Genomic DNA, 27,516 nt, shown 5'->3' on the forward strand with positions numbered 1-27,516 from the left:
GGGCAGGGTTTTATAGGCAGGCAGGAGGGTGGCCTAGAGCGGTGAAAGGCGGCAGAAATCAAGTACATACATACATGTAGGTACATGGTTACCGAGTTACATATATACATACAACTGAATATTCATGATGGCAATCATCAGTCCTACAACTCATCACCACATATGGATGTACACATATATCAAGGATTATAATAGTAGCACGATCTCAAATTGTCTCTAATATCAATATTTTCTAGGCTCCCATGATCTATGGACTACCATGAAGCAGACTACCTACCTATATAGTACAATGAATGGCGTGGTCCTGCTATTGAGCCGCGATTGATACAGGAGGGCAATGTATGAGTTCTGCGACTAAGTCTCGGATCCTTTGATCAGTTTCATTCTCGACGTTGAATCTAGGTCGTTTATTCTGTGCCATTTCGTTTTTATTGACTGCAAGATAATAACTTGGATCTCTACGCCGCACCATCCGCCGAACAAAGTCGTGGAGCTCAACTATCCTCGGACGGCGCTGGTAATCGACGGCCATACAAGCCGCAACTAGAATCTTCAGCGGGTCCTCGACCGCATAACATTCGGGGATCGGTGCGAGAAGTTCGACGGCAATCGTCTCAAAAGTATCTTGCGAAAATGGGGATTTGATAGCCACCTTTTCTTCCCTTTCAGGAACCAGTTTCAATGTAAGTTGATCCCATTGACCTGGCAATATCAAGATCGCCATCACTTTTCCGATATCAAATAAATTCCTGTTATGGAGACAATTGCATACATTAGTATGTTTCTTTTTCAGAGTGCATCCTTTCCCAACCTCGACAAAATCAGAGCGAACGAAAGGACGTCTTCCGGGCTCCTCGACAATCCATCTTATGGGCATGCCTCAATATACACACTCATCCGAAACGGGCCGTTTACAGACATAACCAACAAAACAAGAGCAGGGGAGACGACCAAACAAAGGGAGAAAATGAGCCACACACCTAGCAATTGCTTCAGGGTTATGGGCGCTAAAACTTAAGTTAGCGTGCATTGCAACTGGAATTAGAAGGTCGGGCGAGCAGAATATACGACGAAAAGGCCCAAAGTCTACATGAACTTACAGATCAGCCACCCTGGTTTCACCTTCATCGTTATCCTCAGTGGCCGCAGCCAGATCTATTAGCTTCAAGACAGGCAGGAAAGAATTACAATGTGTATCGCTGCCGAACATGACTTGCTTCTGATATCAGTTGCCTCGCAACTAAACACCAGTCTTTCGCGGCGCACTTACGATTCCCCTCGTGAAGATCACCATGCTCAATATACTCGAATACCTTCTCAGACAGGCATTCCTCTGGCTCATCATTTCCATCCTGGTCAGGCCAGGCCATTGCAATTTCCATTTTAAGGACTAAACCCAGGAGTCAACACGCGAAGTGATTGTTGTATCATGTGGTTCGAGACATACGGCAATAAAACAAACCCCATAGGACCCTATTCGGTAAGAAGGCGGTTCCTGGTTGTGCTTTACACTTCGCGTTAAGCCTCTCTAGAAGATGTGTGAGTGATCCATTTTCTAGATATTCCTCCATGAGCCATTCCTTGTCATAAAAAACATGCTTGTCTCTCAATGGCGGCCGAGTTGTGATGAGAGGGTTATTATGAACAGCGACAAGATTCACTACGTGTTGGCAATTTTCCATTCGCTAGTAAATTCATTATCAATTCGGCTGAAACGATCATGATAGAATAAAGGAATACAGTACCTCGAGATACTCAGTTTCTTTCGCGCAATTGTTTTCCGCGGCCTCAGTACCACCACTAAGGACCCAATCACTTCCAAAGAAATACTGCTCAACTAAAGACAGAGTTTCAGTATAAGATCTGCCAAAAAGAAACCCTCCCCTCCTACTGAACATGTGCTGATCAGGAGACATAATCTCAATACGCACCGACGAGTCTGTCTATTTTTAATACGATTCGACGACTGTGTAGTTGGGGAGGGGTAACGATACCCCCCAAAGGACTACGGCTTCTGTCCCTTCTGCCGTATGGGCGTGCTCTGGCCCGGCCCTGGTTGTCTTCTCGGGGCCGGTTCGGGCTAGACCGGGGCGGGCTTGGAGGAGGTATGATTTTTCCCAACAGTTGCTCATCCGTAAGTCCATCTAATTGATCCTGGGCAGGACTTCGCGCACCACGTGGGCTCGGGGTATTATAAGGCGAAAGAGAGCGGGCACGATCTCTATCTCTAATCGCGCCGTAACCTATTTTTTCACGGATAAGGAACTAAAGCAGGGATTAAAAAAAACACCGGTTAGTTCTTTTCTCGTACTTGGCACAACCTTGAAGGGATCACGCTGCTGCTGATCAACCCCACCCAACACATCCTACAAGACGGAGCGGGTAATGAACGGAACTAATTCTCCTTACTGTCAATCCGTCGGTGCCCTTGCCGAGGAATCTCTCGAATATGAATTCAGTGGCTGGATTGAAATATTTCTTCACGACCTCATCGGTAAAGGTGTGAATGTCTGCATCCGTCAATCCTGATATGTGATCGTTGAAATCATCATGGCCACCCGCCATTATTCTAATGAGGTCGGGGAAATGAATAGAAATATAATCGAATATATCTATCGCATCTCAATTTTATTCAAAATGTAGTTATGTAACTGGGATTATTGACTATATTACCTTGAGATGAGACACCTCTTGCCCGGAAAGGGTCTTACTCCGAGGCTCAAAGATGCAAACGGCAGGACTAAACTCCCCGACAGACACGTTTTGCAAGCACAAAGAGACCTCCCCCTCTCACCGTGTGCATACTTGGCAACATGAAATTATTCTCCTCTAAGCGCAGTTCACCACAAATAATTTTGTGCACATATTGATATTAGGATATTTAGGAGTCGCGACATGAGATGTGAACTATCTTACTACATGACAGCAACTGTCTATAAGTCCCATCAGGTAGGTTTGACACATAGAACTTGCTTATAATACCTAGTTCATGCTCGGCTGGAGTTCGGCAGAACCTCAGAAGTTAATCACTCGTCTGTCTCTGCTCAATCTCAATGTGAATCGACGTATCTCGCCCTCCGTCCTCCGTTCAGCCGATGCCCTCTCCACGTCCCTTAGACGCCAGGAAATCTGTCTTGCAGATTTAATCGGAGCAGCCAGGCTTGACCTCGGTGTCCGACTAGGAACAGAACCATCGCACCGAAAGGATTCACGCACGCGCACCTCGCCAGGTCACGGTGGGCTCCGTCTGGCGATGCTCTCAGGCGTCTCGATTAGATCGGCCTCGAGGCTGTTCTCCTGATCGGGGTCGAAGGCATACGTGCGTCGCTCGACGTTTCTGAAGAAAACATCATTCTTGGTCAGAGACCAGAGATATTGCCCATGCGTGACGACCACGATGTCGACGTCTTCATCTCCGTATTTCCGAGCCATGGAGCGGATGAATGCCCTCGTGTCTCGCGCGCGTTCCTCGACGAATTCAGGCGCGTTCCGGCTCTTCCAGCGCTTCACCATCCAGTCTGGCGTGAGGAGGTCGTAGTCTAGAATGGCACCGAATTTGTCCTCTAGATACTCCCGAGAATTGCCTGTGTCCGCCGGCGAGACACCGATTTCTTGCAAGTCTGGCACAAGAACTATCTTCTTGCCTGAAGCTGTGTATGCAGGAAAGACGGCGAGGGCGGTTTGAATTGCGCGTTGAAGGGGCGAGGCGAGGATCACGGCGGTTTTGTCTCCTAGGTCTCTGAGTTCCGCGGCCGCTGTCTTGCATTGCTCGTGGCCCAACTCTGTCAATTCAGGATCGGGAAGGCTAAAGTCCTGATGGACATTGTGCAGCGCCTGTGCATGTCGAATGACGTGGATGATCGCTGGCATGGTGTGCGACGTTGATGGTAGATGGCAAGCTCGATCTGATGTTGGATTTACTGAATATTAAGGAATCCTCAGATCCTGACGTTCGTGACTCCTCTTGCCCAAATATCTAGCTCAATGTATATCCAATGACGCCTTTCGAGCCCTGAGCTGTATTGATTGACATATTTTATAATAGGGAAAATTGTATCTCAGTTTTCTAGCCGATTGTTTGTATATTACACAGGCCACGCCAATGTCCACTCTGTAGTACGGGGCGCGCCAATAGTCCTATGCCCGAGAAATTGTGTTTGCTAACCCAAGGTAAATGCTAAACAAAGCGAGTATCAAGTCCTCAATGGCTCCAATGATCCCAAATGATTGGGTTCAGCGTTTTGTAGGACGCCCGCGCTAACTTCGTGCATACCCAAAGCCAATAGAGACTAGTAGGCAAAGGCGACGACATTGTACACAATAAGAATAAACCAAAAACTATGTGAAACCTTCCAGAAGCCCTTTTGAAGTGACGTGGTGTGAAGGTCGTAGTGATCGGGGATGGAATGAGTTAGCTCAGGAGTTCAGAGTCGGTCAAAAGGCGTGGAGTAGGCTGTACTCAGGGGTAAGAGAGAAGACAAAAAGGATTGAGAAGGTTCAGTGCAATCTAGTGACATGTACAATTAGAGATTTGAGTATACCTTACTCTACCAATTCCACCATATTCATTGGCCGTATCTATGATCATTCATTCTATTATACGTTCTTCAATCGACATGTTCTCTCACAGAGGGTGCTTGTTGCTTCTAGTATTGTGAATTGTTATCTAGTTCTAGGAGCAAGAACGATGAAGTAGCTGTTGTGTTGCTGTCTTTCATTCTACTGCTGGATAATTATTCAGTCCATTCTTAATATCGAACTGAAAGGAAGTGGTGAAAGTGGCAACTATCACCTAGAGATAAGGAGATCAATATAGCCTTGAGAACGGAGATTTGAGTAGACCTCGTTACACTATTCTAGGATATATGATTTATGTGCCATGATGAGTTGCTCTAATTTGCAGAGAGAAATGACCTTGCAGGAACAACGTGCCTTAAATGGCTGGAATTGGGATCTTGCCGCCTCTGGGTCGGTGATAAATTTCCAATTCCTTCACCGCGGTTATCATGGAATAGGAGTAGTCAGCCTTGATCTCTAGAGGGCAAGTCCAGCCTCGCAGGAGATACAGTAAGACACTTGCGACTTGGCTATAGAGTGGAATGGATACGGAAGAGTTTGATTAGAGGCTCAGCCAAGCTGAAGGAATTCGTGCTATGGTTGTGAACATGGGCTTGACATTGTTGGGCTTGCAAAGCTGCCAGGATAGACCTGTATACTGCGATGAAGGATTTGCGATCATTTTCCTCCAAGGTGTGAAATACCGAGAGCATAGCCCGTTGTACACGACGGGACTAGTGTCGAGTCGTCATCCGGGGCAAGGTAACGGCCCATTGCACACAGCCCTTTACTTTTTGAATGAGCATGACCTCCGAGGCGCTGGTTATGCAACATTTGCTGTCAACGCATCTCACAAAGAGGGGTCCAAGTCGAGCTTTGACGTCTTACGGGCTCGTCACTTGCGAGAGAAGTATATTTGTAATATTATACCTGGGTATCGCATAGTAAGAAGGGTAGATGCCACCAACACTTGCTCCATATGCAAGTAGAGATGCACGAAAACGGCCCAGCCATGAAACACGAAACAAGTTTCAACATAGATAGTCCTGCTGTGGCAGTATTCTAGAATGACCCAACGCCCCAACGTCCCAAAGGGTCTCAATTAAGACCCCTGCTCGTTCTTGAGCTTAATGACAATGCACTATACCTACGGCCATCAATGCAGCCGATTGCGCACGGCGGCGAATCTGGAAAGTCGATCCGGACCGAGCCGGGCCGTCTAAAGAGCTTGCATTGTGGTGTCCAAGCATGCAGCCGCAATTGCGTACGATGCCCAGCACGTGATGACACGTGTACACGAGCAAAAAGACACCGGATGTTGGAGAAGTTGAGAGGTGTTGGAGGTCAGATGTTGGATGCTGGGCGATGACTGATGTGTTGAGAGGCCCCGATGGCTTCGTTAAGTAAGTTACTAGCAAAGGAAGACCTGTCTCTGGAATCTGAGCACTGGGTCTCGTTCTGTCGCGGCGTCCTTGCTGCCTGCTGTCTGCTGCTACTACTGCAGAGCACAGACTCAGCTTATTATATCAGGATAAGTAGACGTGCTGAGGCGCCTCCATTTCTTTTTCCTTCTCTCTTCTTTTTTTTGTTGGGGTGGAATCCGGCGATTCTAAGAGCATCTACCTGGAGACGAAAATGGCTGTCTCGCATGATGTCAACGCGGCGCGCGGAGACTTCCGGCGTTGAATGCCCATTGCCCAATGCATGCTCTTGGGCTCCCTAGCTTCGACAGTGCATCCTGGGTTGAAATTATCAATCATCAATCAAAGCAATCCATCAATCACCGTGCTGCTAGGCTATAATTCAGCCACCATTGGCCCTATCCGTCGCCGGCCTGCGGTGTGATGAGACCCGACTCCTTGCCAGCTGACCTCACAACTGAAGACGAAGATGGCGATCCTGTAGCGAATCATTTTGTTTGGACCTCTCGTAGAGAAGCACGCTCGCGACGGACTCGCGCATTCACCGGAGGGTGTCGCGAATAATGCAGCGCTTTCGTGATAGGTTGTTCCCCCGCGCTCGCGCAAACCAGACCCTTACCTAGAGATGTTTGTGCTTTTGCCAAGACATTCATTTGGTGGAGAGGTGCAGTGGTGGGCTGGAACATTGGCCCGGTTTGCTAGTATACGGACGATGGATCTTGTCCGGTCCGGAGAGTACGGGCACTGCTGCTGTGCCATATGATCGATCTTGCAGGACACGTTCGACTTGGTTACAGCATGCATGTTGGAGCAAAAACGCCGTGCAGCTCTTGGACAAGTTTGCTTGCAGACGAAGTTTGGTGAGGGAACGCAAGGAGTTGCTTCACTTCAATCCTACACCTACCCGTACATCTCATGTCGGTGCTACTGGCTTCACACGCCATTAGCCTATCCGCCTTGAAGCCTATCGCAATCTCTCTGCAACCCAATGTTAGACAGTATCCATGGTGCTACGGTGAAATGTGTCACACGAGAGACGTTTCCGATCTTCATAGACTCAGTATTATGATGGAGTGTCATCGTGAGTAAGAACAACACATCCTCACAGTCTCAACAATTTGGTCTATCTACTATAAAATTCTAAGAATCGAAGCAACGTGTAACCAAGAGGGGGTGTGCATGCAGTCTAAAGCAGCCGGCAAGGGACACAAACGACAGCTCAACGCCACCAACGCAGCTGGCATTGCCTGCGATTAAAGATAGACACCCTCGACTGTTTCGACGTGTCGGTGACTAAATTAGTGGATGGACAGGGGTGACTACGACTCATCACAGAGTGTGATTAGAGGGTGCTGAGGTTTGAAAGGTTTGAACAGGACTAATCCGACACCAGCCGCTTCACTTTTGGCAATGGACCCGATGAGAGACACGCTAGAGCCAGGTCAGAAGCAAGGAGAAGAACGACGATCGGACCCTGGGTGGGAAGGGTAATAATAGGTAAGCGAGGGAGGGGGAGAGTTGCGCAGGACGTTGGGCTCATGGCAATGTTGGGGAATTCGATCGGCCGGGCAGGATCCCACGCGATATGTCTGCCCAGGCGTGTGGATCGCCAGGGAGTGTACCTGTTCGCTGGCGATGACTGGTGCTCTGGGCCCGTTCCTGTACTTTTGCTGGCTTCGTTGGCGCAACTAGTGGTGAGTTCGTCCCGGGATTCGCGTTGGTCCCCAACATGTCCCTCCCTGTTCGAGCATAGTAGCGCAGAGGGAGTGCTCAGGTGCTCAGTGCCTCTTTAAGACGGACGGCGCCCTCATCGTGGGGGAGGGCATATCGCAGCGAGCTGGTCAGGCGCCATTTGGGCGATTTGGAGCATTTGGGGCATCTGGGGCATCTGAGGGGACGAGGCCTTTGTAAGTCGTGGGCGGCGGGCTGTGAGTCGCGAATCGACTGCGCAAAGTTCCACCTCGCCGTCACCTCGCAAGTGCGCCTGGCAGCTGTTAAGGCTCGGGGCTAGCGCTAAGTCGTCGAGGCACGAGCGTAGACTGGGGGAACGTGGCAGTCTTATATGGAGCAGAGGAGGAACTGGGATTTGGCGGCAATGTCGCGCGTGTTTCGTGTCAATGTCGCGTGCGGGAGCTGCAGCGCTCTGCAGCGCTCGGCACATCTTCCAGTGGATGCCAGCCACTGATCTTCAGGCCCTGTAGCTGCTATTGGCTGCGCACACAGCGGGGCTCTCGGTGCCCCGGTCAGCACCCCGGCCATCACCCCCCGCTCGAGCAAGCGGTCATGGATCCCGGTCTTTCTCCTCCTCTTCTCAGAGCTCTTCTCTCCCCTCTTCTGCCCTCTCTCCCAGTCTGTCCCAATCAATTCCCCCAGTCATCCCAGTCGGCCCACCACGTCCAACCACACAATGCTGCCGATTCTCTGCTTCTCTGCGTTCGCTCCTCCATTCAGACCCATCCCTTCGTCTCTCTCCGCTGCCATTGAGCCGTCCTGACTGGCTGACAGCGCGGCCGCAGTGAGACGGGGCGCAACCCGACTGCATGCCCAGCCATGCAAGTGGCCTCGACCTGGCCACTCATCGCGCATATCACGGTCACTTCTAGTCCGTCGCGTCTGCCAACTAGCGCTTCTCTGCGCTTCTCTGTCCTATACACTTACATGGCGACTTGCAGATTTTACCGTGGCCCATCACGAGAATGACTCATCCGCCAACCATCTTCGACTTGTGCGACTTTTCTGAGGATGGGCGACGATTGAGTGTGCTGAGCTCCGCGCGAGGGAGGGGCTGGTCGACAGGTGTGATTGTGAATGGGTATAACATGGTCCTCGGCCATGGGCAGGCCGTCGGGCAGCGACCATTTCCTCTTTCTTTCGAAATATCAGGCCTTGAATGTTGAGTCAATCCGGGGTTGACAACTCATCGCCTAGCTAGTCGGTGATTCACTCGAACAGTCAATCGTACTATCGCCCTGACACGTCTGTCTGTCCGTCTCTCTGTCTCCCCATCACTCCATCACTACAGGCCCCGGGCTCGACTGCATCACAAGGCATGAGCATGGCATGAACTGCGAATAACCTCATCCTAAGCGCCCGCCTCCCTGCACCGTAGCCCTTTTAGTCGTTTGTTTATTTATTTATATCCCCGTTCTGCGCGGAGCTCTCTGTAACTGCCCTGCATCTCCCGCTACCAGACAGAATCAGTCTTGATCTGCAAAGCTGCTGTTGTTGCTGCTCCTGCGATAAGCGCATATCCACTCTCGCAACTCATACCACGCCCTCCATATTCTTATATCACAACGACATGCGACAGCTATGGCACCTGGACCGCAATTGTTCTATTGCCTCTGGCAGGACAGCCGAATCCGCGAGACTCTATTCGAAGCACTATCCAATGATGACATTGGCAACATACGCCTGGCCAGCTCGGCATGCTGCAACCTGGTCACTAAACGATTATTCCTACGAACCCACTTGACCTTCTCGGCCACCAGCTTCACTCGACTAGCTAAGGTTCAGGCCCTTTCAAGGATAGGTCACCATATCGAGCATTTAACTTTCTATTTTCCTCATTCAAATGCTACCTTCTTACCGCCCCTCATCCACCCTGAGAGTGGCCGGGAGATCAGTTTCCTATACACGCCCCATACCTCAATGGGATCCGTGTTAGAGAGACCCAAGTTTGCTAACGAGGGTCTGGGTGAGATCTTGACCTCGCAATATCCGCCCCTATTTCACGCGGCCTCTAATGTGCCGTCCTTTATCAATGCGATGAAACACCTGGTCAATATCAGGCATCTCACAATTAAAACGCCGGGCCAAGATCCCAAAGAACGCTATCGACGAGACATTGTAGACTATGCCCTCATCAGTCTTCGCGTAGCTCTCGAGCGGGCGCCTATGAAGAAGCTCAATAAGCTGTCTCTATCTGTGCACCCCTCAGCATTCCTGTATTTACGCCCCACACAAGGTTTCGGCTGCTTGCCGTCCGCAGGTCGACGATGGAAGCAGATCCGGAAAATGCACATCAATGTAGACTCATGGGACTTTTATGGCCCGTCCCCTGGTCTCGATAATCTCAAGATAATCCAAGACTTTTTGTACAATCACTCCACAAACCTTGAAAAACTGTCCTTTACCTGGCACGGCCGCAAAGGCCCTTGCCCAATCGCGCTTGCGGCCGATCCTCTATTCGCGCCGCCACGGAACTCACTGAAATTGTTCCGTGAGGTCACTTCGCCCATGTCGCCTCTACCACCAGCACCGCCGAGAAAACCAGTAGTTTTCCGCAAGTTGCGTTACCTGGCGGTGCGGAACGCGACCATGAATGCGGCGCAAGTGGCCGACATAGTCACATCGCACCAGCATTGTGTGCGTGAATTCGACTTTGAAAACTCTGTACTTGTTGGTGACGGAAGCTGGGATGAGGCGCTTGCGCCATTGATGAATAGCAACTCACATAGTGGCTATTGGACCCGTCACTCGATGGCTACTGTTACTGAAATCACCTGTTTCCGCTCTAGCAGACCACAAGACGTATATGAACCAGAGCCTTCAGCGGCTGTCGCAGCTGCCGCACGACAACTGTATAATATTGATTTAGAAGGTGCAGAGGATGAACTCGACTACTATTATGAGGAGCATCCCGAAGAGTTTGAGGTCGAGCTCGCTTCTGATGTGGAGGCCGCGCGCCAGGCAAGCCTGTCAGCCACTAATAAGATCAAGAAGCGAACGGTCACCAAGCGGCGGCGCAAGCGCAAGCCCGGACATGAACGCTCGCATGAGCGTCGTGACAATAAAGGAGCGGAAAGGCATCATCACCGAGGACGCCATCGCCAGCGGTCTCATGGTTCCCTCGAGGAACCCCACGAGGTGCGCCGTCTCTATTTCCCATGGTTGAAACGGTCGAAGGATTGTGTGGATGAGCATCCGGCGCTTATGCCCCCGGCGCTGATTCAACCCGCCCCCCTCAAACGACAGAATTCAGAAAAATCAACTTCATCTTCATCTTCTCATTCTCATGAACCTCCTCAACTAAGAACACCGCCTCAGCCTCCTTATGCTGGTCTATTTGGAGAGGTGGAGAGTGTATATTCCACCGACTCGCGCCGGCTCTTCGGCGAAGTCACACCTCTGTCACATTCTAGGTCCGGTTCTGAGCCAGACCTCTCACACTCACCCAGCGACGACGCCGATTCGGGTGATGATTACATGCGGCCGCGGACTCCGGCCACCCCAGAAATGAAAATCTCTTCACCCATCCTTGACACGTCGCCTAACATGCCGACGTTATTGCAACCCAAAGTATATGATCCTACAGCAGAGTTATGCTCCGAGATCACAGCCGTCCAACGCGATCTTGAAGCGGACGAGAAACACCGTCTCTTCGCGGAGGATGCGGAAATGCAGACCAGCGCGCTACGACGTGCAAAGGAGCTTGTACTGACGCGCCTCGGCAAAGAGTTTAGTGCCAGCAACTACGGCGCTGGTACTGGCGGCAGGTTAAGCCCCAAGAAGGAAAGCTTTGGTGCGCCAGCGTTTCTTAGCAGCGCCCGTTTCAGAGAGGGCTTATTCGGGAAGAACAATGGCCATACCTACAACAGTACCACCTCTACGATACCAGATCACAGGAGCATGGACGTACCGATTTTATTTAGTCGGGGATGAAGTTATGGATGATGAGGATATTAAAAAAAGGGATCTTAAAACTTGATGATTTGAAATGAGCATACTTACGACTAACGATCATAGCATTCTTCCTTTTGTCTGTCAGATGGCTGGCGTCCTGACTTCCTTTTCATTTGTGTGTTATGATGGGATGAGAGCTGGGCTTCCACGGAACCAATGTACAGGAGGGAGCGCAATGATACCCCTCTTTTTGTTACGAAAAGCTCCAATGGTCATTGGGTTGTACCAGCATCTTCATGTATGGAATTTCGGTGGCACGAACAAGTGGCAGGGTGCAATCCTCTCGGTCATGTGTGACCGACGGCCTGCGTACGGATGAGAAGCCTCCCGAAATTACAGGAATTATTTTAGTATTACTGTAGTCGTGTGCGAATCTAGCGCAACTACTATTACCATAACCTGGACCCTCCGAAAGATATTAGTCCCATGAGCATGCCTTGGTCCCTAGTCAGTAAGGAGCTTCTACCTCTATCCCGCCTACCTCTTGTAGATATCCCCTCGCACAGAGAGGGGATTCTGCGTGTATGTGTAGGAAGATCTCGTAGATCTCTCCCTGCTCATTAGCTGCAATCAGATCGAACGATCTGCTTGTAGGTTCCGAGATGAACATACGCCTCTGCATCTGGTTGGCTGCATGGTAGATCAAAGCCGCCTGCCCAGTTTTCGCAGTTCACCGGCAGACTACTCGCAGCGATGCATTGGCCGACGTACGAATGCAGGGTCTCTGTACTCCAAAGCCGGCCCTCAGCTCACTCCTGTCAAGTTTCTTGAGATCTGCAGAGAAAGTTGGAGCATTTATTCGTCAAATGTGAGGACCTATCGTAGTTAGTTTTCGGGGTGAAACAAGTAATAGCTCACTCAGCAGTTCCCACAGAAAGTTTCGGGATCAAATGGAAGTGGGCGGCGACGTTTCGTTTTATCCTAATCGGGGAGGATGTTTCATTCCGGAAGTTGACAGCCCAGAAGCGAAGGGCAAAAAGGACGCCCAAGCTGGCTTGGCGCGCCGGCAAGCTTTGGAGCCGAGAATTAGTGTAGCCGCTTATGGACACAACTGACATCAGACATCATCTGCGACGGATGCCGCATTGTGCGCCGGCCACGCTCAGCTCGTAGAACTAGGGCTTTAGTGCGTGGACTTTTCCGAGACCTCAGGACGTTCGACGATATGGAGGGTTTCCAAGATAGAAAAGAAAAGGGCGGCAATAATGTCCTCGCTGGCGCGGGACTTCTCTCTCTCCCTCCTTGCTATCAATCTCATCGTGACTGATGAGCTGCCTTAGACTCTACGGTTATACGGGTTTGCTAATTGACGATATCTGGCTCGGGATTGCTGGTCTTAGATATAATAGGCATTTCGGGATGCTCTGAGACCCAGACGCCTATTCAACTCGGGTCTATTACGTGATGGGCGCCATGAATTCTTTCAACACTATCACCTCAGCAATAGGCACAAGCCTTCTACTGTACACCTCATATAAACTCCTCAATACCGCCCGGCTCTATCTACGACCGTCAGGTCTCCATCGATACCGATACACAGATGTCACAGGCCAGCGCCCTTGGGCCTTGGTGACAGGCTCAAGTAGCGGGATCGGGAAGAATCTAGCCTTTGAGCTCGCCGAGCATGGATTCAACATCGTTCTTCACGGTAGAAATCCCAGCAAACTCGAGACTGTGCGGGACGAACTCCACCTTGCTCATCCCGACACCAAGGTCCGGATCATAGTCGCGGATGCTTCGCAATGCCATCGCCCCGACGCCGTAGACTTCGCGCACATACGAGACGAAGTCGCTAGTCTGCATCTTACTGTCCTGATCAATTGCGCCGGGGCTGGCCCCAACCCCGCCTTCGGCGGCCTCGAGAAATACGGACCGCACACTATCATAGACTCACTGCATCTGAACGCCGTGTTCCCGACGCTGCTCACAGCGACTTTGCTGCCTGTGCTACGAGGGCAGTACAGGGATGGAAAACCCACAAGCAACGCGCCGACGCGGCCTCGCCCCGCGCTTATCATTAACATTGGTTCGGTGACAGACGACGGGTTCCCGCTCGTCTCGTTCTACTCGGCGGGCAAATCCGCTGTGCACACGCTGCACAAGGCTATCGCGAGAGAAGCGGCGCTGGACGGCTGGGACGCCGACGTCGAGATCATTTCGCATCGCGTCGGCGCCGTCACGGGCGTTTCACATACACAGGCTGCGCCATCGCTTTTACGACCTGATGCGAGGACCATTGCGAAAGCGATTTTGGCGCGCACGGGGTGCGGGAGGAAATCAGTCGTCCCGTACTGGCCACATGCGGTATTGCAAGTTGTGCTCGCGATCCTGCCTGTATGGCTTGTTGATACGATAATCAATGGGGCAATGAGAGAGGAGAGGAGAGTGCAGGATGAGACGGCGAAGAATGAGTGAGTAATTTTAATTCGATACACATTGCGTACCTATTGATGAGAGAGTGGGCTGTTTAGATGTGGGAGTTGAGAGTTTTCAATGTATATAATTATTTCGATGCTGTATACACATGCTGACCTTGATTCGTTGTACATAGTGTATTGATATAGGCCTAGGTTGTACTTCTAATATTCATGGATGTGGATTCCTCTGCTCGCATGCGCCGCATGACTGCCTACAGCTCCGCAAATACGACGAATTTACCTACCTTGATGCCAGGCAAATGAGTCATCAGTTTCTCGACTCTAAAAGTGGTCTATCGGATACTCAATAAAGGTCCTACACTAGTAGGTAGCGGATATAATTTGGCAATACAGTTGTACCCTAAGAAGAAGAAAAGGAAGGACCCGGATATAACTGGAGGTATAACTTGTTTCCAGGCTTAACATCTGGGTTACATAAGCTTTGAAGGAAAACGTGCCGTTCGAGGCACATCTCCGACTGGACCGTCGGACTAATACTATATTATAATAAGCCTTTCTTAGCGTGCCTACTCCTCATCGGCACTGCACATAGGCGGATTCATAAGAGGGAAGTGATTCGTAGCTGATAACAAACCCTATACCGAGTAGTATACCCCAGTCTGGGTAGTATCACAGCTTTGCGCTTCAACGTGGGGCTAGACTAGATAGGTAACTATGCATCCAAAGCGAAGAAGAGTCGAATTTCTAATTGAACTACTTCATTTACGGCACACTGTAGTTGTGTGTAGGCGTGTGCTATGAGTGGCAAGCTCGTCATTTCAAGTGTCCTTGCCTGTACACCGCTACACTTGACCCCGAGTCTGGAGTCCTACATATAGTCGGTCCTCTTTATCCCGCCCTCCAGGTATCCCCAGACAAGCTTCTCTTTTGCTCCCATTGGCCACTCGATCCATCCCACATACGACCCGCAGCAACCTCATCACCCCCAGTAACCCCGAGTCATACCCGTCCATCGACAATATCGCTCGTTGCGGAGAAAGCTACGCGTCATTGATAAGAGCTACAGAAGATTTGCGGGCTCTTTGGCCGGATCAGGCAGGCACAAAAGATGGAACTTGAAAGCTTGACCGGGAGCCTACCGCAATTAATGCATGTGTGAGGTGAGATGAGGTTGTATGGGTGGAGCTATGGAACGAGATACGAACATGGAGGTGATAGGTATAAAGCCTGCGTAGGGCGCCTGAGTGTCTCTCATACGGTCAATTGGTTGTGCGAGTGTGGATTTGTTTGTTCACCGTCTTGTCGAGCGTGCGAATCTCGGTATTAATTGTCCGTTTCGATACTCATAATACGTACGTTGACCGCGATGCAGCTGATCGCGCCGGCAGCTCTGCTGCTAGGGGCTCTCTTGACATCTGCAAGCTCACTCCCACCGCATGTCGAGGAGCTTCTCAAGAGACAAGTGCCGGCTGAGCCCAAAGATGTCAAAACGATCAAATCGCCGGGGGGCGCCTCAATTCGCTATAAAGAGCCCGGGAAAAGTGGTGTTTGTGAAACCACGCCTGGAGTTAACTCGTACTCGGGCTATGTAGACCTGGATGAGGAAACGCATATGTTCTTCTGGTTCTTTGAATCTAGAAACAACCCCAATGAGTCGCCGATCACTTTATGGCTGAACGGTGGTCCCGGTTCTGATTCGATGATTGGGCTGTTCGAAGGTATGTTATAATTCGATGTCCAATTCTTACCGTCTGAACATGGGCATCTTACTCGCTGTTTCACAGAGCTTGGCCCATGTAGCGTAGCCGCGAATAAGAGCACGTCCATCTTAAATCCATACGCCTGGAATGAAGTCAGCAACATGCTATTTCTCTCACAGCCCATTGGTGTCGGCTTCTCGTACGAAACCAAGGTCGCCGGCGTCATAGATCAGAAGACGGGGCTTCCCCTCAACTCCTCTCACCCAGATGGCCGTTACAGTAACGTTACTGGAACCAGATTCGAAACGACACAACTGGCTGCTGTAGGTACATGGGAGGTTCTACAAGCGTTGCTCGAGGAATTGCCGCGCTTGGACAGCAGAGTCAAGTCACGGAGCTTCAACCTCTGGACCGAGTCGTACGGCGGCCATTACGGGCCGGCTTTCTACAAGTACTTCTATGACCAGAACGAACTTATCAAGAACGGGTCGACCAAGGGCGTCGAGCTCAACATGCACACCCTGGGAATCATTAACGGCATCGTCTCCGCGAGTATCCAGACGCCGTATTACCCCGAGTTCGCTGTGAACAACACGTATGGTATCAAGGCGGTCAATGATACGATCTACAACTTCATGAAGATGAGCTGGGAGTTTCCCGACGGGTGCAGAGATGCCATCAGATCTTGCTCTGAAGGCGACCGCTCGACGCCGGATGGGTTGGCCGTTTGCTCGCAAGCTGTTGGCATGTGCAGGAATCTAGTTGAAGGGCCCTATTAGTAAGTCTAATGCTCGTCGAAAAAGAAGAGAGAGAAAAGGCGGTTCCGATCTATTCAGAAGAGTTAAACGAGTGATGGATGCTAAACGAGACTGCTTAGTGCCGTAAGCGGGAGGAATCCATACGATATCAGGTAAGTACTTGTTTTCTATCCAGTGCTGCAGCAATGCATGTCGCATGCAAAGATAGATTCTTCCAAGCACGAATGGCATTACTAACCCTACTGGTTCCTCGGAATAAGAGCGATGAGCAATGCCGACATACCACCGGAGCCTTGGATTGATTATCTCAACACTGCGAAGATCCAAGATGCTATCGGTGTGGACATCAATTACACTTCCACAAACAGCCCCCAAATCTACTCGGCATTCGATGCCACGGGAGATTGGGTCTACCCTGAGCTGTTGGAAGATCTCGAGGCCGTCTTAGACTACGGAGTCAGAGTCGCAATGGTCTATGGCGATGCTGTGCGTCAATTTCCACCTCTACCTACCTGTTCCCTCCCAGATCTTACTAACTTCATTTGATCACATCAGGACTACATCTGCAACTGGTTCGGTGGCGAAGCGGTTTCTCTCGCGTTAAACTACACTCACAAGGCGGAGTTCTCTGCGGCAGGGTACGCACCCTTCCTCGTCGACGGCGAAGAATTCGGCGAGAGCCGACAGTACGGCAATTTCAGCTTCACGCGCATCTACGAAAGCGGTCATGAGATCCCGTACTACCAGCCCAAGGCGTCGCTCGAGTACTTCCGGCGCATCCTGGGAGATCTCGTCGTCGCAGATGGGACTACGAAGGTCACGGCTACGTTTGCGAGCAATGGGACTGCGAAGGCGACGCATACTGAAACGTATGTAACGTGGTACACAGGGCGCCCGGAAGAGGAGAAATAAGAGAGGTGCCGATCTCTGAGTAACGAGAGGCCTTTTTTTTTTTTTTTTTTGGACTTTCGAGACATTCGACTAGGTACTGAAATTGATCGTACTACCTATCATATACCCATTGTAGGTATAACATGGTAAGCGGCTAGATTATTGTATTATGAATACCAGTAGGTAGCTTTAATTTCCAATCTTGGCTACAGACAGGTATCACGGGTCTATACAAACTTCAAATGACTTGTTCTCGATTAATTAATCTTGTACTTTTATTTTCCTCTGCTCTGCGCTGCGATTTCCTGCTGCTTTTCTGCCACCCGCGGCAAAGGCAAGTGCTGCCGTGGTATGCATGTTCCTGCCAACTCATGTCACACAGAAACAACCCAATCCTTCCCTATCCGCCCAACACCACCCCCTCTCCTCCCCATTCTGCTTCTCGTCTTTCTTCTTCCCCTACCTCTTCTTCCTCGTTGTTTCTCTTCGACGCCAAATGGACCGGAATTGAAATTAAAAAAATGCTGCTGAACACCTTATGATGGGAAGATAAGCCCCCCTTTTCACCAGGACCCCGAACAGCCATTCATAAATACGAAATATTGTACAAGAATTTTCATCTAACACAAAAGAAAAGGGGCAAGGAGAGCGAATGACACGCTATGAGAGCACAAGCAGAAAAAAGATCGAACGCTAGTGAGTGACAGCGCGGAAAAGGAAAAAAGAAAAACCCAACCCCAAAATAGAAGCGCGATCCCTGGTGTATTAGATATTGTCTTTCCCAACAACCGCTCGCCATACGGTATTCAGGCTCCTGATTCTTTCCTCCCTTCCCGACCGGCATATTGATGTTGATAGGTAGCGTCCATCAGTCTACGAGACAAGCTCCCTCTTGCCAATGTCTCGCCTCTTCGTGGGATTCCCATGGTACCTAATCGCACAGTCTCCTTGCTCACTTAGCCTTACTTCGACATCCGATCTCTCCGGCAGACAAGCCACGGCACCCCAGTCCCATATCTCCTCTCTCTGTTCTCACGATCAAACATAACCGACCTTCCCTATAGCACACGGATTGTTGATCCGAGCGCCCTCCCCCCGGGATAGTATAGAAGAGGTTAAGAAGAGAGTGGACTAAGTAACATGTGCGCTCAACACACGGAATCAAATTACGAAATCCCCGATAAGCTTCGTGACGTCACCGCCGGCAGCTTCGACGACTTTAAACGCAAGATCGCTGAGTTGCTTCGCCTTCTCCTTGGCCTCTCTCTCACGTCTCTCTTTGGTTTTGCTCGACCCGCTTGGCGCCACTCCCGTCATCAATACGCTACCGTCGTTCGGCGTAAAATTTACGAAATCAAGACATGCCCTCCCACCACCTCCAGTACCGCTAGGACCGCTGCTACTTGCTGCTCGAGTCGGCGATGCAGCGAATGATGCGGACGACGTCCGTGACTCGCGGCGTGTGAAGGAGCGCTGCTTCCTCATGGTCAGCGATGAGCTGCGATGTTGGCGGCGCTCTTGGTGATTTATGGTATGATGCCCGTTGGAAGGCGCCGGTGCGTGCGCGTGCTTGTGCTGTCGGCTCATCGGGGACGGTGATTGTGATTCTTCGCGGAGATAGCCTAGGCTCATGCTATTACGCAGTTTGCGTGGCGATGTCTGGGCGCCGTGGTGTCGCGCTCCCGATGACGGGGCGCGGGGTCGTGGACGTTTCTCCATATTGCCATATCCTTTACTGCTGCTACCATTGTACTGCATATGGCTTGAGCGCGTCCGCGTCATTGTCGGCGTATGGTAATGTGACGAAGACAGTGTCGGGGTTGTGAGTACGTGCTCGTTGGGGTTAGAGTTCAATACGCTCGCTTGGGGCACTCGAGGCTGCGGCATATGTATCATGAGACCCGAGAGCTCTGCATTATACTCATATGGTATCTCAGCCTGTTGTTTATGCATGGAAAGATTGTGGGCCGCATTGCTGAGGACACCATTCCCGTGGGCTGTGTGGCGATGATGGGTAGGTTCGGCATGCGATGTCTCACCTTTGTGCACCATATCATTCCACCAGCTTGGATTTGGTATACTACCACTTCCGTTGTCGCCTATGTACATGGCAGATGACGAGGATGAAGACCACATACTTGTATCCTCGTTATATCCGACATCGGTTAGGAAGCCCTCCGTTGGCCACTTAGCCGAGCTCGTGCTGCGATACGCCTTCTGCGGATGACGAGCGATATCTATATTCGTGTCCAACGGAGTCATGAGATTGGCTTGCAAAAATGTCTCGCCTTTGACATTTGGTGTGCTCATGGGCGTGTCCATAGGCTGGCGCTTGAGCGAGCGGATGGTGACTGGGGCGTTCACAGGATCATCGCAGAATGGATCTTCAATGTGTCCAGTCACAAACCCCGATGAGCTGCTTTGACGTGCGTTGGGGATCCGGCCCGTTAACGGCGGCGATATCGGTAAACCATGATTATCTATGGGTTCCTGTTTTATGGGTACGGACGAATCCCCAAATTCATGGTAGTTCGAGTCGAAGAAATCGAGACCTGAACGCGCATCATCTAAAAAGATGTCCATGTCCGCCATATCGATGGTCTCAAATTGGCGAGTTTCGGTGGGCGGTAGGTGGTTCGTTGTTCCCCGAATGTTGCCATGAAGGGGGTCAACAAACTGGTTATGCTTGCGTGGACTCGAAGGAGCCGTTACGCTGCCTCGGTGAGGCGATGACTTCAGAGATATACCTTCAAGGCGCAGTAATTCGGAGTCTGATATTGACCCGGTGCTGAGAATAGGGTCTCTGGCCAAAGCTGAGAGTGCTGCTGAATTAGAATTGGCTGGATTTTCTGAAGTAGTCACTCGAGTGTTTGAAATTTGTTGACCGATAGCGGTTGCTGGCGCCTCGGGATGGAACACATCGGCGGGTATATCCAGTGGACACAAAGAGGAGTTCAATCCGCCATGAAGAGATTCCAAGAGAATAGAGGGGCTAGGCGGATCCTCGATGTCACCACCTAATGCTGTAGCATCTTCGATGTCAAAGGTGATAAATTGGTCACAAAAATTATCGCCCGCCATTGTCAGCTCCTCATTGTCCGGCCAGAGGGGGAGCTGGCTCTGATCATTGTCCCGGGGAAAATATACCGCCGCGAAGGCCATGTTGCGGGCGAAAGAGAAAGGTAAGCACAGCTATACGTTGTGGTCAATGAGAAGTGGATAGAAGGAGATCTCCCCCTAGGAGTAACAATATAACAAGGAAAGCTGCTCAAGAGAGAGGTCGAAAAGGTAGGAGGTCGTGCTTGTATCTACTTTCATGTAAGTCAACAAAGTATGAGAGAGCTTGGCACAGCAACGACGCAAATATGGAACCTTGGCCTCGCTAAGGCTGAAGGCATTAAAGATAAGTCATGACAAGTGCCTATAGCAACGAGGCGAACAGTCGGAAATTATCCAGAGGAATGTGGGTTGAGTAGGGACACTGAGTGAGTGCATCAAGTGTGAATCTGGGGGGGATTTGGCGAGAACCCATTCCCGACCTCCCCCGGGGGTCTTATAATAAAGAGAGCAGGATCAAGTACATACATCATCTTTCCCCTTGGCTAAGTGGCTATCCGTCAAGCCACTATACAGACAGACCATGTCCATCCCTCGACCCGATGCCCACACGGCATATTGGAGTGACCTTTCTTCGAGGTCACGGGGAAGGACAAAGAAACGAGGGGAAAGAAAGAAAAGATGGTCGCTCATGAAAGAAAGCACCGGTAGGCTAGCCTGGGCTAGCTCGTTTGTTTGTCTTTCTTGAACTTTGAACTCCCCTTCTCCCCCCGAGTCAATTACTAAGTAACTAGACAGACTGACACTAGCATTGGTACTGAACAATAAACCCCCATACTCAAGTGTGTGGGCGAGTCGAGCGGGTGAGAAGGTGAGACAAAGAGATCTGGAATGCAGAACCGCCGACTAGGAGACGAGTATGGGTGTTTTTTTTACCCCCATATTCTAGAACTTGAGCGATGGAGGAATAAAAAGTAAGCCACCTCGGTGCGAAGTGAAACATCTGACAATCAATCCGTGCTTAGCCGTCTGTTGGATAACTGGGTGCCTGGGCGAACGAAGTAAGAGGATCTACGTCTAACTTAAAAAGCTAATCTCAACATCATCATTGTCATTATCATGTATGAGTTAGTAAATGAACATTTATCACAGTGAAGAAAACATCAGCCCCCCTTTTTTCATTGACCTCATACTCATAATGTAAGTAAGTCAGTAATGTGAGTAAAGTAGATTCTGGCTACTGCCACTTACTTACTTACTTACTTACTTACTTACCCACTCACTCACTCAAAGCCTTTGGGCCGGCTCAGCCGGGTATTCGGAGCCGTCTTTGTTTCTCATAACACTCACCATCACTGGAATCCATAGGATCTGAAGTAGACAAAGCGGTTGGATGAATGTCCACCTACCCACTTCCGGAAACAATGAAAAAAGATAAGAGGGGGGGCAAAAACCATAGTCGCTTTGTCATTGTATGGATACTTTTTTCTTGTATTTTGTAACTACTTGATTTGAATTGATGTATTTGAATGCATCGAGCTAGCTCCGTTGCAGGATTACTTTATATATACTGGATAAATGAGTATATGGCGCTATAATATAGACATGTAGATAGATAGATGGATGGATGGATAGGTTTTGCTAGTTGAAGCGCGTAATAGCGGAACCCGTAGGTAGGTAGGTAGGTAGGTAGCTCGAGCAGAATAACGAGTTTGATTGGACGCGAAACCCCTCGTGGCTCTCTTTCTCGGGGATTTTCTGTATCGTCCTTTATGGTTCGGTTAGGGAAAAAAGAATATTGGGGGGGACGTGGAGGTTCTGCTGTGTCCCTCCTCCGCCTCTGCCCTGCATCTTCAGGGTATCTTGTTCCTTCTTCGTCGTCGTCGTCGTCGTCTTCTCGTAGCTTGTCACAACTAATCGTCTCGATCGTGGCCCCGGTCGATTAAAAAATAAAAAATAAAAAAACACGAACAAAATAGAAAAACAGGATCCGAGAAGGATCTGAAAACCTGTGCCTAAATGCTGCCAACGCCCACTATGATGCAAAAAGGTCTATCCGAGTTTGCCCAATGACCGGTTTGCCCCTTCCAGCTCGCCGGCTGTGATGATGCTATGAGTCTCCGGCCGTAATGGCATGTGCGTATGTCCTTTCCGTTAACGCCTCCCATTCTTGACCCTGGGTATATTGGATATGGGATTCTGAACAAAAGGGAAAAATAAAAGACACAAAGAATTATATATACAAGAATCTCGTGATGGATTAGGCCGTCGTGGAAGGCGGCTGTGTCGTGGGTGTGGAGGATCCGGCTGCCGATGGCGGGTTCGTCCGGCGTCTCCGTCGCATGCGAGGCACGCTCTTCTTCATGTTCTTGCATGATTGCGCTGCCTCGGATGAGGAGCGATACCGTAAAAAGCCGAATTTCCTGATGCCGGCCGGCGTGCTCGCATGACGTAGAGCCAGACTGTCGCTGAGCATCGTGTCCTCGTCCAATTCACTGAAACCCATGTCAATTTCCAGTGGCATGTGGTCGGGTTTTAAATGAGGGTCGATTGGATCCTGTGGTTCGATGTAGCGCATGGATGCGGGAATCGCCGATGACGTCGACATAGATCCAGTTGGGGATGCCGGTGTGGAGTTATGTACATTACACTGTACACCATTTTCGATCATTCCCGTCACAAGGCCTAACATGCGAAGATTCGAGGCGCTCTTGTGAAGGCGCGCGTCGGTAGCCCGGCGGGGGCGCTTGACATCGGTGTTTACGTTGAGAAGGCATTTGTCGTCTGATGGAGCGTCTGGGACCAGACTGTCGAAATGAATGGGACCGGGTGGCTGCAGGGTATCACGTAACTCCGGTATTGTGGAAGGGCACGGATCGCATGCCATGGAAATCTCCGGTATGGGATCTAGCGCGGGAGTGGGCTCCTCGGGCTGGAATTGTTGCATTGGCGTTTGTGTGTAATGCACATTGGACCTGCTGGGTCGCAAATCCCTTGTGTCTTCTACTCGTTCCAACTCTTGGTTCCTTTCCTCCCCATCCACGAAGTGCCATCGTAGCGAGTCTTGGAGAATAGGCCTGCGGTTCAGTCGATGGACCAGCTGGTCAAGATCTTTAGCCACCTCTTCTATGCCATCTAAAAAGATTCTGTCGTGGTCTATTTCGGGTGGAGTCATGGGCGGGTTTGGGCGCAGTTCGAGCGGTTGATGGGACTGCTGATGCACAGAGGCGTCGTGGAGAGGGTGATGATAGAGTGGAGGCTCGTCGGGGGACGCCATGCTCGAGTTGGACTCCTCCCACAAGGAGAACGCCTCGAGCACTCTCTTCTGTGCCCGGGATCGGTGGCGGCGGCCGACAGAACAGGTATTATATGGACCATGTGTGGGAGGTATGCAGCAAGACCGGACTCATACTTGTGTGTAACTGGTATAAGTAGGTGACGTGATACTTGTGTACTTGGCAGGCAGAAGTGAATTGTAGTTGTGCTTGTGTGTCGTATGCGTCTTTCCAAACTCGAGGATCCAGTTTCGACGTTGGAGGTTTCGAGGGTCGAAGGGGGAGGGGTGTGAGTCGAACGAAGTGTCGCCAGGAGGGCCAGAAGAGGAGCTGCTCGACGGCGGTCAGGTCGGGGGGTTTGCTGGGATTTAGTAGGTGTCATTCTCCCAAGAACAGACCCAAGAACAGTCCCGAGAACAGCCCAGAGAACAGCCCAAGAACCAGCAGCAAGGCTTGGCGATTTGACTCGGCTGGACGGGCTAGGATTTGGCTTGGGATTTTGGCTGGGATTCGGCTGGATCTGCCCCCCAAGCCTGCCATCCTAGTCAGAGCTAGTCACTGTCCTAGGAAGCACGCTACCAGCCTTAGTTCGTACGCTAATGCACCTGCAACAGGCCGACGCACGACAGCTTGGAACTTCTCGGCTGGGTAGGTATTTTCTGTGTCTGTTGTTGTTCTATGTCTCTGTGTCTCTGTGTCTCTGTTCTGGCAGTCAGTCCAACGGAGACAGTACGCTTGCGAGCACTTGTACTGCATGTACACTAGCATATAGAAGGGAGGGCCCTGGAATAAGCTGTCGAGACTCTTCCAAGGTTGTTACTTCCTAGGAATGCTGTTAGCCTCGATATCATAAGTACAGTAAAGAACTTACTTACTGTACTGTGTCAGGTAGGTAGGAACATATGCAGAAGATGCACTATTATTGCCTAATAGGCAATGGATTCGCACACTACCTAACGAAGCAGGCAGGCACTGTTACTGTGCTCAGACTGTGGTTGGGTGCTTGCAACAGGTGCCGTATGTACTATGTATCTACTCTGTATCCATAGTACTTACACTTTATACATAAGCGAGCGAACGAGCTACTGCAAGTCATTCCAGATTGAAAGAAGGGTTGTGAGTAAGTAAGCGGTATTTTCTGATTTCAGCATCCAAAGTCAGTGCGTGTATGTTTTTTGGCCATGAAGATCCCTCCAGTGACTACTAGGTAATGAGAGAGTCATGTGTAACACCCATGGCTCCCTCATATCCATATCTCTATTGATTAGGGTATGTGGCAGTGATGATGAGTGAGGCGTGAGGCAGTCAGAAGGCGAACTACAACACCCACCTGTGTATTTCTACGTCTTACAGTTATCCGCATGCAGGTTAGGTTGTCATTGTATCGTGGTACCGAATATAGTTATCCGATGGGACGCATACTTACACTACCTAAGTACGATGCCTCGACCAGCTCAGCTCCCAGCGTTGCCAGTACATAGTACAGTACTTGAGCGATACAGTCCGACTTGGTCTGGCTTGGTGAGATATGAGGGCTAATTAGTAGCACACTTTTGGGTATCCCGGCATGAAATGATCTGGCGAGGGTAGTGTAAGTACCTACCCACCTATATACGTAAGTAAGGTACATACATCGTAAGTGCAACCTGACTGCAGAGGTTCCCGACTGACAGGCGACCCCCCAAATTCCCAGAAGGATGGTTTCTCTTACCAGCCAGGTGGGCCGCAGTGGCATACTGTAGCGTGGTGGGACAGCCTGTCTCTCATTGATCATGTGCGAGGCGTGGATGCAGCGTGGTGTGCACACTAAGATCCCTTCACCCTGGAGGATGGCTGTTCTTTGGGCGTTTTCCGTGTTCAGTGCTCTATTTTGCACAGTATCCGATCTTACATATATATATATATATATATACCCAGAGTAATTCACAGTGAGTACATATGTAGCAAGGTAAGCATGTCCATGGAGATAGGTGGCATACTTAGTTGGGTATTTACGTCAAGTTCATCAATTTCGAGATGTTGTGTGTGTCTGGAGCACATTACATACTCACATAATACCTAAGTAGGTAGCATGTATGGTATGTTTATAGGTCGTGGCACATCAGGACGCCGGCTGAGTACTTGACTGATGCAGCAATACGATGACACTCAATCACGTAATTTTGGAGTACTTACTAGGTACTGGAGGTACCTAACCTAGCGTACTGTCCCCCTGACCGAGAGGCTGCGCAACTGAAAACTACCCGATGTCGCCCTGGTAACTTTCCTCATGGCAAAGAATGTTGCCGAGATTTAGGGCATGAAAAATGTCTTGCAAAAATAGTAGGTTGGGGGGGAGAGAGAGAATGAATATTTGCTTCGTTGGTGCGACGTGTCGACCTAGCAGCTACAGACTTGTTTCGCTATTGGCTACACTAGCTGAAGAAGAAGGTGGTGGTTTTCAATTTGCTCCCGAGCTATATTATTGGGATCTTCAAGACGATGGTGTGAACTGCTGCTGCAGACACAAAGCACTGCACCAGGTAAGCAGGACTTGAGTCGACTCGACTCGACTGGAATCATTCGATCGATCGATCAATACACGCTACAGCAACGTCCACTGACTTAGTTGGCTCCCTTTGTTCGAAACAAAAGTACTTCCGGCACTGCTCTGGTTAAAATCAGAGTCAATCTCCATCTCTGCTCCATCCCTTGTCCTGAATCTAAATGTGCCTACACAGCATTTTGATAGGGCGCCTAGTCATCGGTGGCTTGGTCACCCCGATCATTGCAGGGATCTACAAAGCATGGATATGTGGGATAACAGGTTTTGCTGATGAAGTCGTAATTGTCCTACAGATTTACTCGGTAGCCTAGTTGGCACTATGGGATTTCCACGAACCAGCTTTTCTCCATACATATATGTAGGTGTGTATATGCGTGTTGAATACCAACTGAGCGGAAGTGAATGCATGGTCCTTCAAAACACCCAGTCATTTGATAGGCCTCCCGTAGAAAATAGGTAGTAGGTAGGTGTAGTAGTCTATTTACATGTACACAGTAGATGTCGGCCACGGAAGTGTTCCGTGGTCTATCTCAAGACTTTGTTTGTTTCCTTGCTTCGTTTTACATGTAAACAACAAATTACCTACTACTTCCGCATCCATGTAAGTACAAATAAAAGCTGATACCGGACCCGAAGAGCAATCGGACCCGAGCCGTACAGACCACGCCTCAATAATATTAATTTTCCCACGAAAGGTAGGCTGTGCAAAGCATCAAGTACACTACACTGAATCCAGACTAATAATCAAGGGTAGGGCAAGTATTTGTCATGGCGGCCCAAGTCCTCGGGTCCAGGCCCAGAGAAGGTTGTCAGAACATGGATGTTCTGATCGATCAACGGCCCGAAAACCACTCGATCTCCTTTGTCCAGTTCAATGCGCGCTTTGACTCGTCGTGGCCAATGCACTTCACTTCAATCAATGCATTGAGGCGAACCATGAGGCCGAAGACCCAGCGCTGCCTGAATCTACCTATGTAATCGCGCGCGCCTGTCATCTTGTAGCCATGACTCCTACAGTACCTAGGTGCTTCATCTTGGATAATTGGTCCACAACGCTCCAGCAAACAGCTTTTACGTGTCTTTCTGATGAAGCACTACAGACCATGAGCCAACCTTCAGGGTCCAATAGGGGCAAGCAGAGAATGCTAAATAAGTGTTCTTTCGGTCTTTGCCGTTCGCAGGATTCACGTTAGTACACTTTTGTCTCAAGTATACAGTAACATTGAGGTTTCTCTACCTACTATGTAGT

The 27,516-nt window shown here is 50.1% G+C and overlaps 7 protein-coding genes across 7 annotated transcripts; 3 read left to right on the top strand and 4 right to left on the bottom strand.

Moving 5' to 3' along the window:
* Positions 1-307: 307 nt before the first annotated feature.
* On the bottom strand, positions 308-2,565 carry F5B22DRAFT_641209 (uncharacterized protein; the record flags this gene model as incomplete). The annotated part of the gene is made up of 8 exons (XM_047977957.1): positions 308-749; positions 981-1,007; positions 1,101-1,212; positions 1,271-1,390; positions 1,448-1,685; positions 1,746-1,837; positions 1,932-2,265; positions 2,410-2,565. The coding sequence occupies 8 exons, from the start codon at positions 2,563-2,565 to the stop codon at positions 308-310; spliced, it is 1,521 nt and encodes a 506-aa protein (XP_047836628.1).
* Positions 2,566-2,810: 245 nt separating this feature from the next.
* F5B22DRAFT_27591 (histidine phosphatase superfamily) lies at positions 2,811-4,512 on the bottom strand. The gene has a single exon (XM_047970248.1). The coding sequence runs from the start codon at positions 3,868-3,870 to the stop codon at positions 3,232-3,234; it is 639 nt and encodes a 212-aa protein (XP_047836629.1). The 5' UTR covers positions 3,871-4,512; the 3' UTR covers positions 2,811-3,231.
* A 4,778-nt stretch (positions 4,513-9,290) lies between these two features.
* On the top strand, positions 9,291-11,642 carry F5B22DRAFT_632655 (uncharacterized protein; the record flags this gene model as incomplete). Its single annotated transcript, XM_047976720.1, has 2 exons — positions 9,291-10,761; positions 11,101-11,642. The coding sequence occupies 2 exons, from the start codon at positions 9,291-9,293 to the stop codon at positions 11,640-11,642; spliced, it is 2,013 nt and encodes a 670-aa protein (XP_047836630.1).
* A 1,434-nt stretch (positions 11,643-13,076) lies between these two features.
* Positions 13,077-14,078, top strand: F5B22DRAFT_641212 (short chain dehydrogenase/reductase; the record flags this gene model as incomplete). Its single annotated transcript, XM_047977958.1, has 1 exon — positions 13,077-14,078. One exon carries the CDS (start codon positions 13,077-13,079, stop codon positions 14,076-14,078), a length of 1,002 nt encoding a protein of 333 aa, XP_047836631.1.
* A 1,329-nt stretch (positions 14,079-15,407) lies between these two features.
* F5B22DRAFT_653284 (Alpha/Beta hydrolase protein) lies at positions 15,408-17,655 on the top strand (the record flags this gene model as incomplete). Its single annotated transcript, XM_047979705.1, has 5 exons — positions 15,408-15,759; positions 15,826-16,519; positions 16,619-16,651; positions 16,760-16,985; positions 17,055-17,655. The coding sequence occupies 5 exons, from the start codon at positions 15,408-15,410 to the stop codon at positions 17,409-17,411; spliced, it is 1,662 nt and encodes a 553-aa protein (XP_047836632.1). The 3' UTR covers positions 17,412-17,655.
* Positions 17,656-18,292: 637 nt separating this feature from the next.
* On the bottom strand, positions 18,293-20,758 carry F5B22DRAFT_27970 (uncharacterized protein). The gene has a single exon (XM_047970274.1). The coding sequence runs from the start codon at positions 20,550-20,552 to the stop codon at positions 18,552-18,554; it is 2,001 nt and encodes a 666-aa protein (XP_047836633.1). The 5' UTR covers positions 20,553-20,758; the 3' UTR covers positions 18,293-18,551.
* Positions 20,759-22,550: 1,792 nt separating this feature from the next.
* F5B22DRAFT_27973 (uncharacterized protein) lies at positions 22,551-24,201 on the bottom strand. Its single transcript, XM_047970275.1, has one exon. It carries the CDS (start codon positions 23,722-23,724, stop codon positions 22,708-22,710), a length of 1,017 nt encoding a protein of 338 aa, XP_047836634.1. The 5' UTR covers positions 23,725-24,201; the 3' UTR covers positions 22,551-22,707.
* Positions 24,202-27,516: the final 3,315 nt, after the last annotated feature.

This window comes from Xylaria bambusicola (genome assembly GCF_022495145.1).
Source record: "Xylaria bambusicola strain CBS 139988 unplaced genomic scaffold F5B22scaffold_1, whole genome shotgun sequence".
Classification (NCBI taxonomy): domain Eukaryota; kingdom Fungi; phylum Ascomycota; class Sordariomycetes; order Xylariales; family Xylariaceae; genus Xylaria; species Xylaria bambusicola.

What these genes read in the sequence shown, in the direction of transcription:
- F5B22DRAFT_27591 (XM_047970248.1), bottom strand. Translation starts at nt 3,870, where the DNA reads ATGCCAGCGATCATCCACGTCATTCGACATGCACAGGCGCTGCACAAT.
- F5B22DRAFT_27970 (XM_047970274.1), bottom strand. Translation starts at nt 20,552, where the DNA reads ATGGCCTTCGCGGCGGTATATTTTCCCCGGGACAATGATCAGAGCCAG.
- F5B22DRAFT_27973 (XM_047970275.1), bottom strand. Translation starts at nt 23,724, where the DNA reads ATGGCGTCCCCCGACGAGCCTCCACTCTATCATCACCCTCTCCACGAC.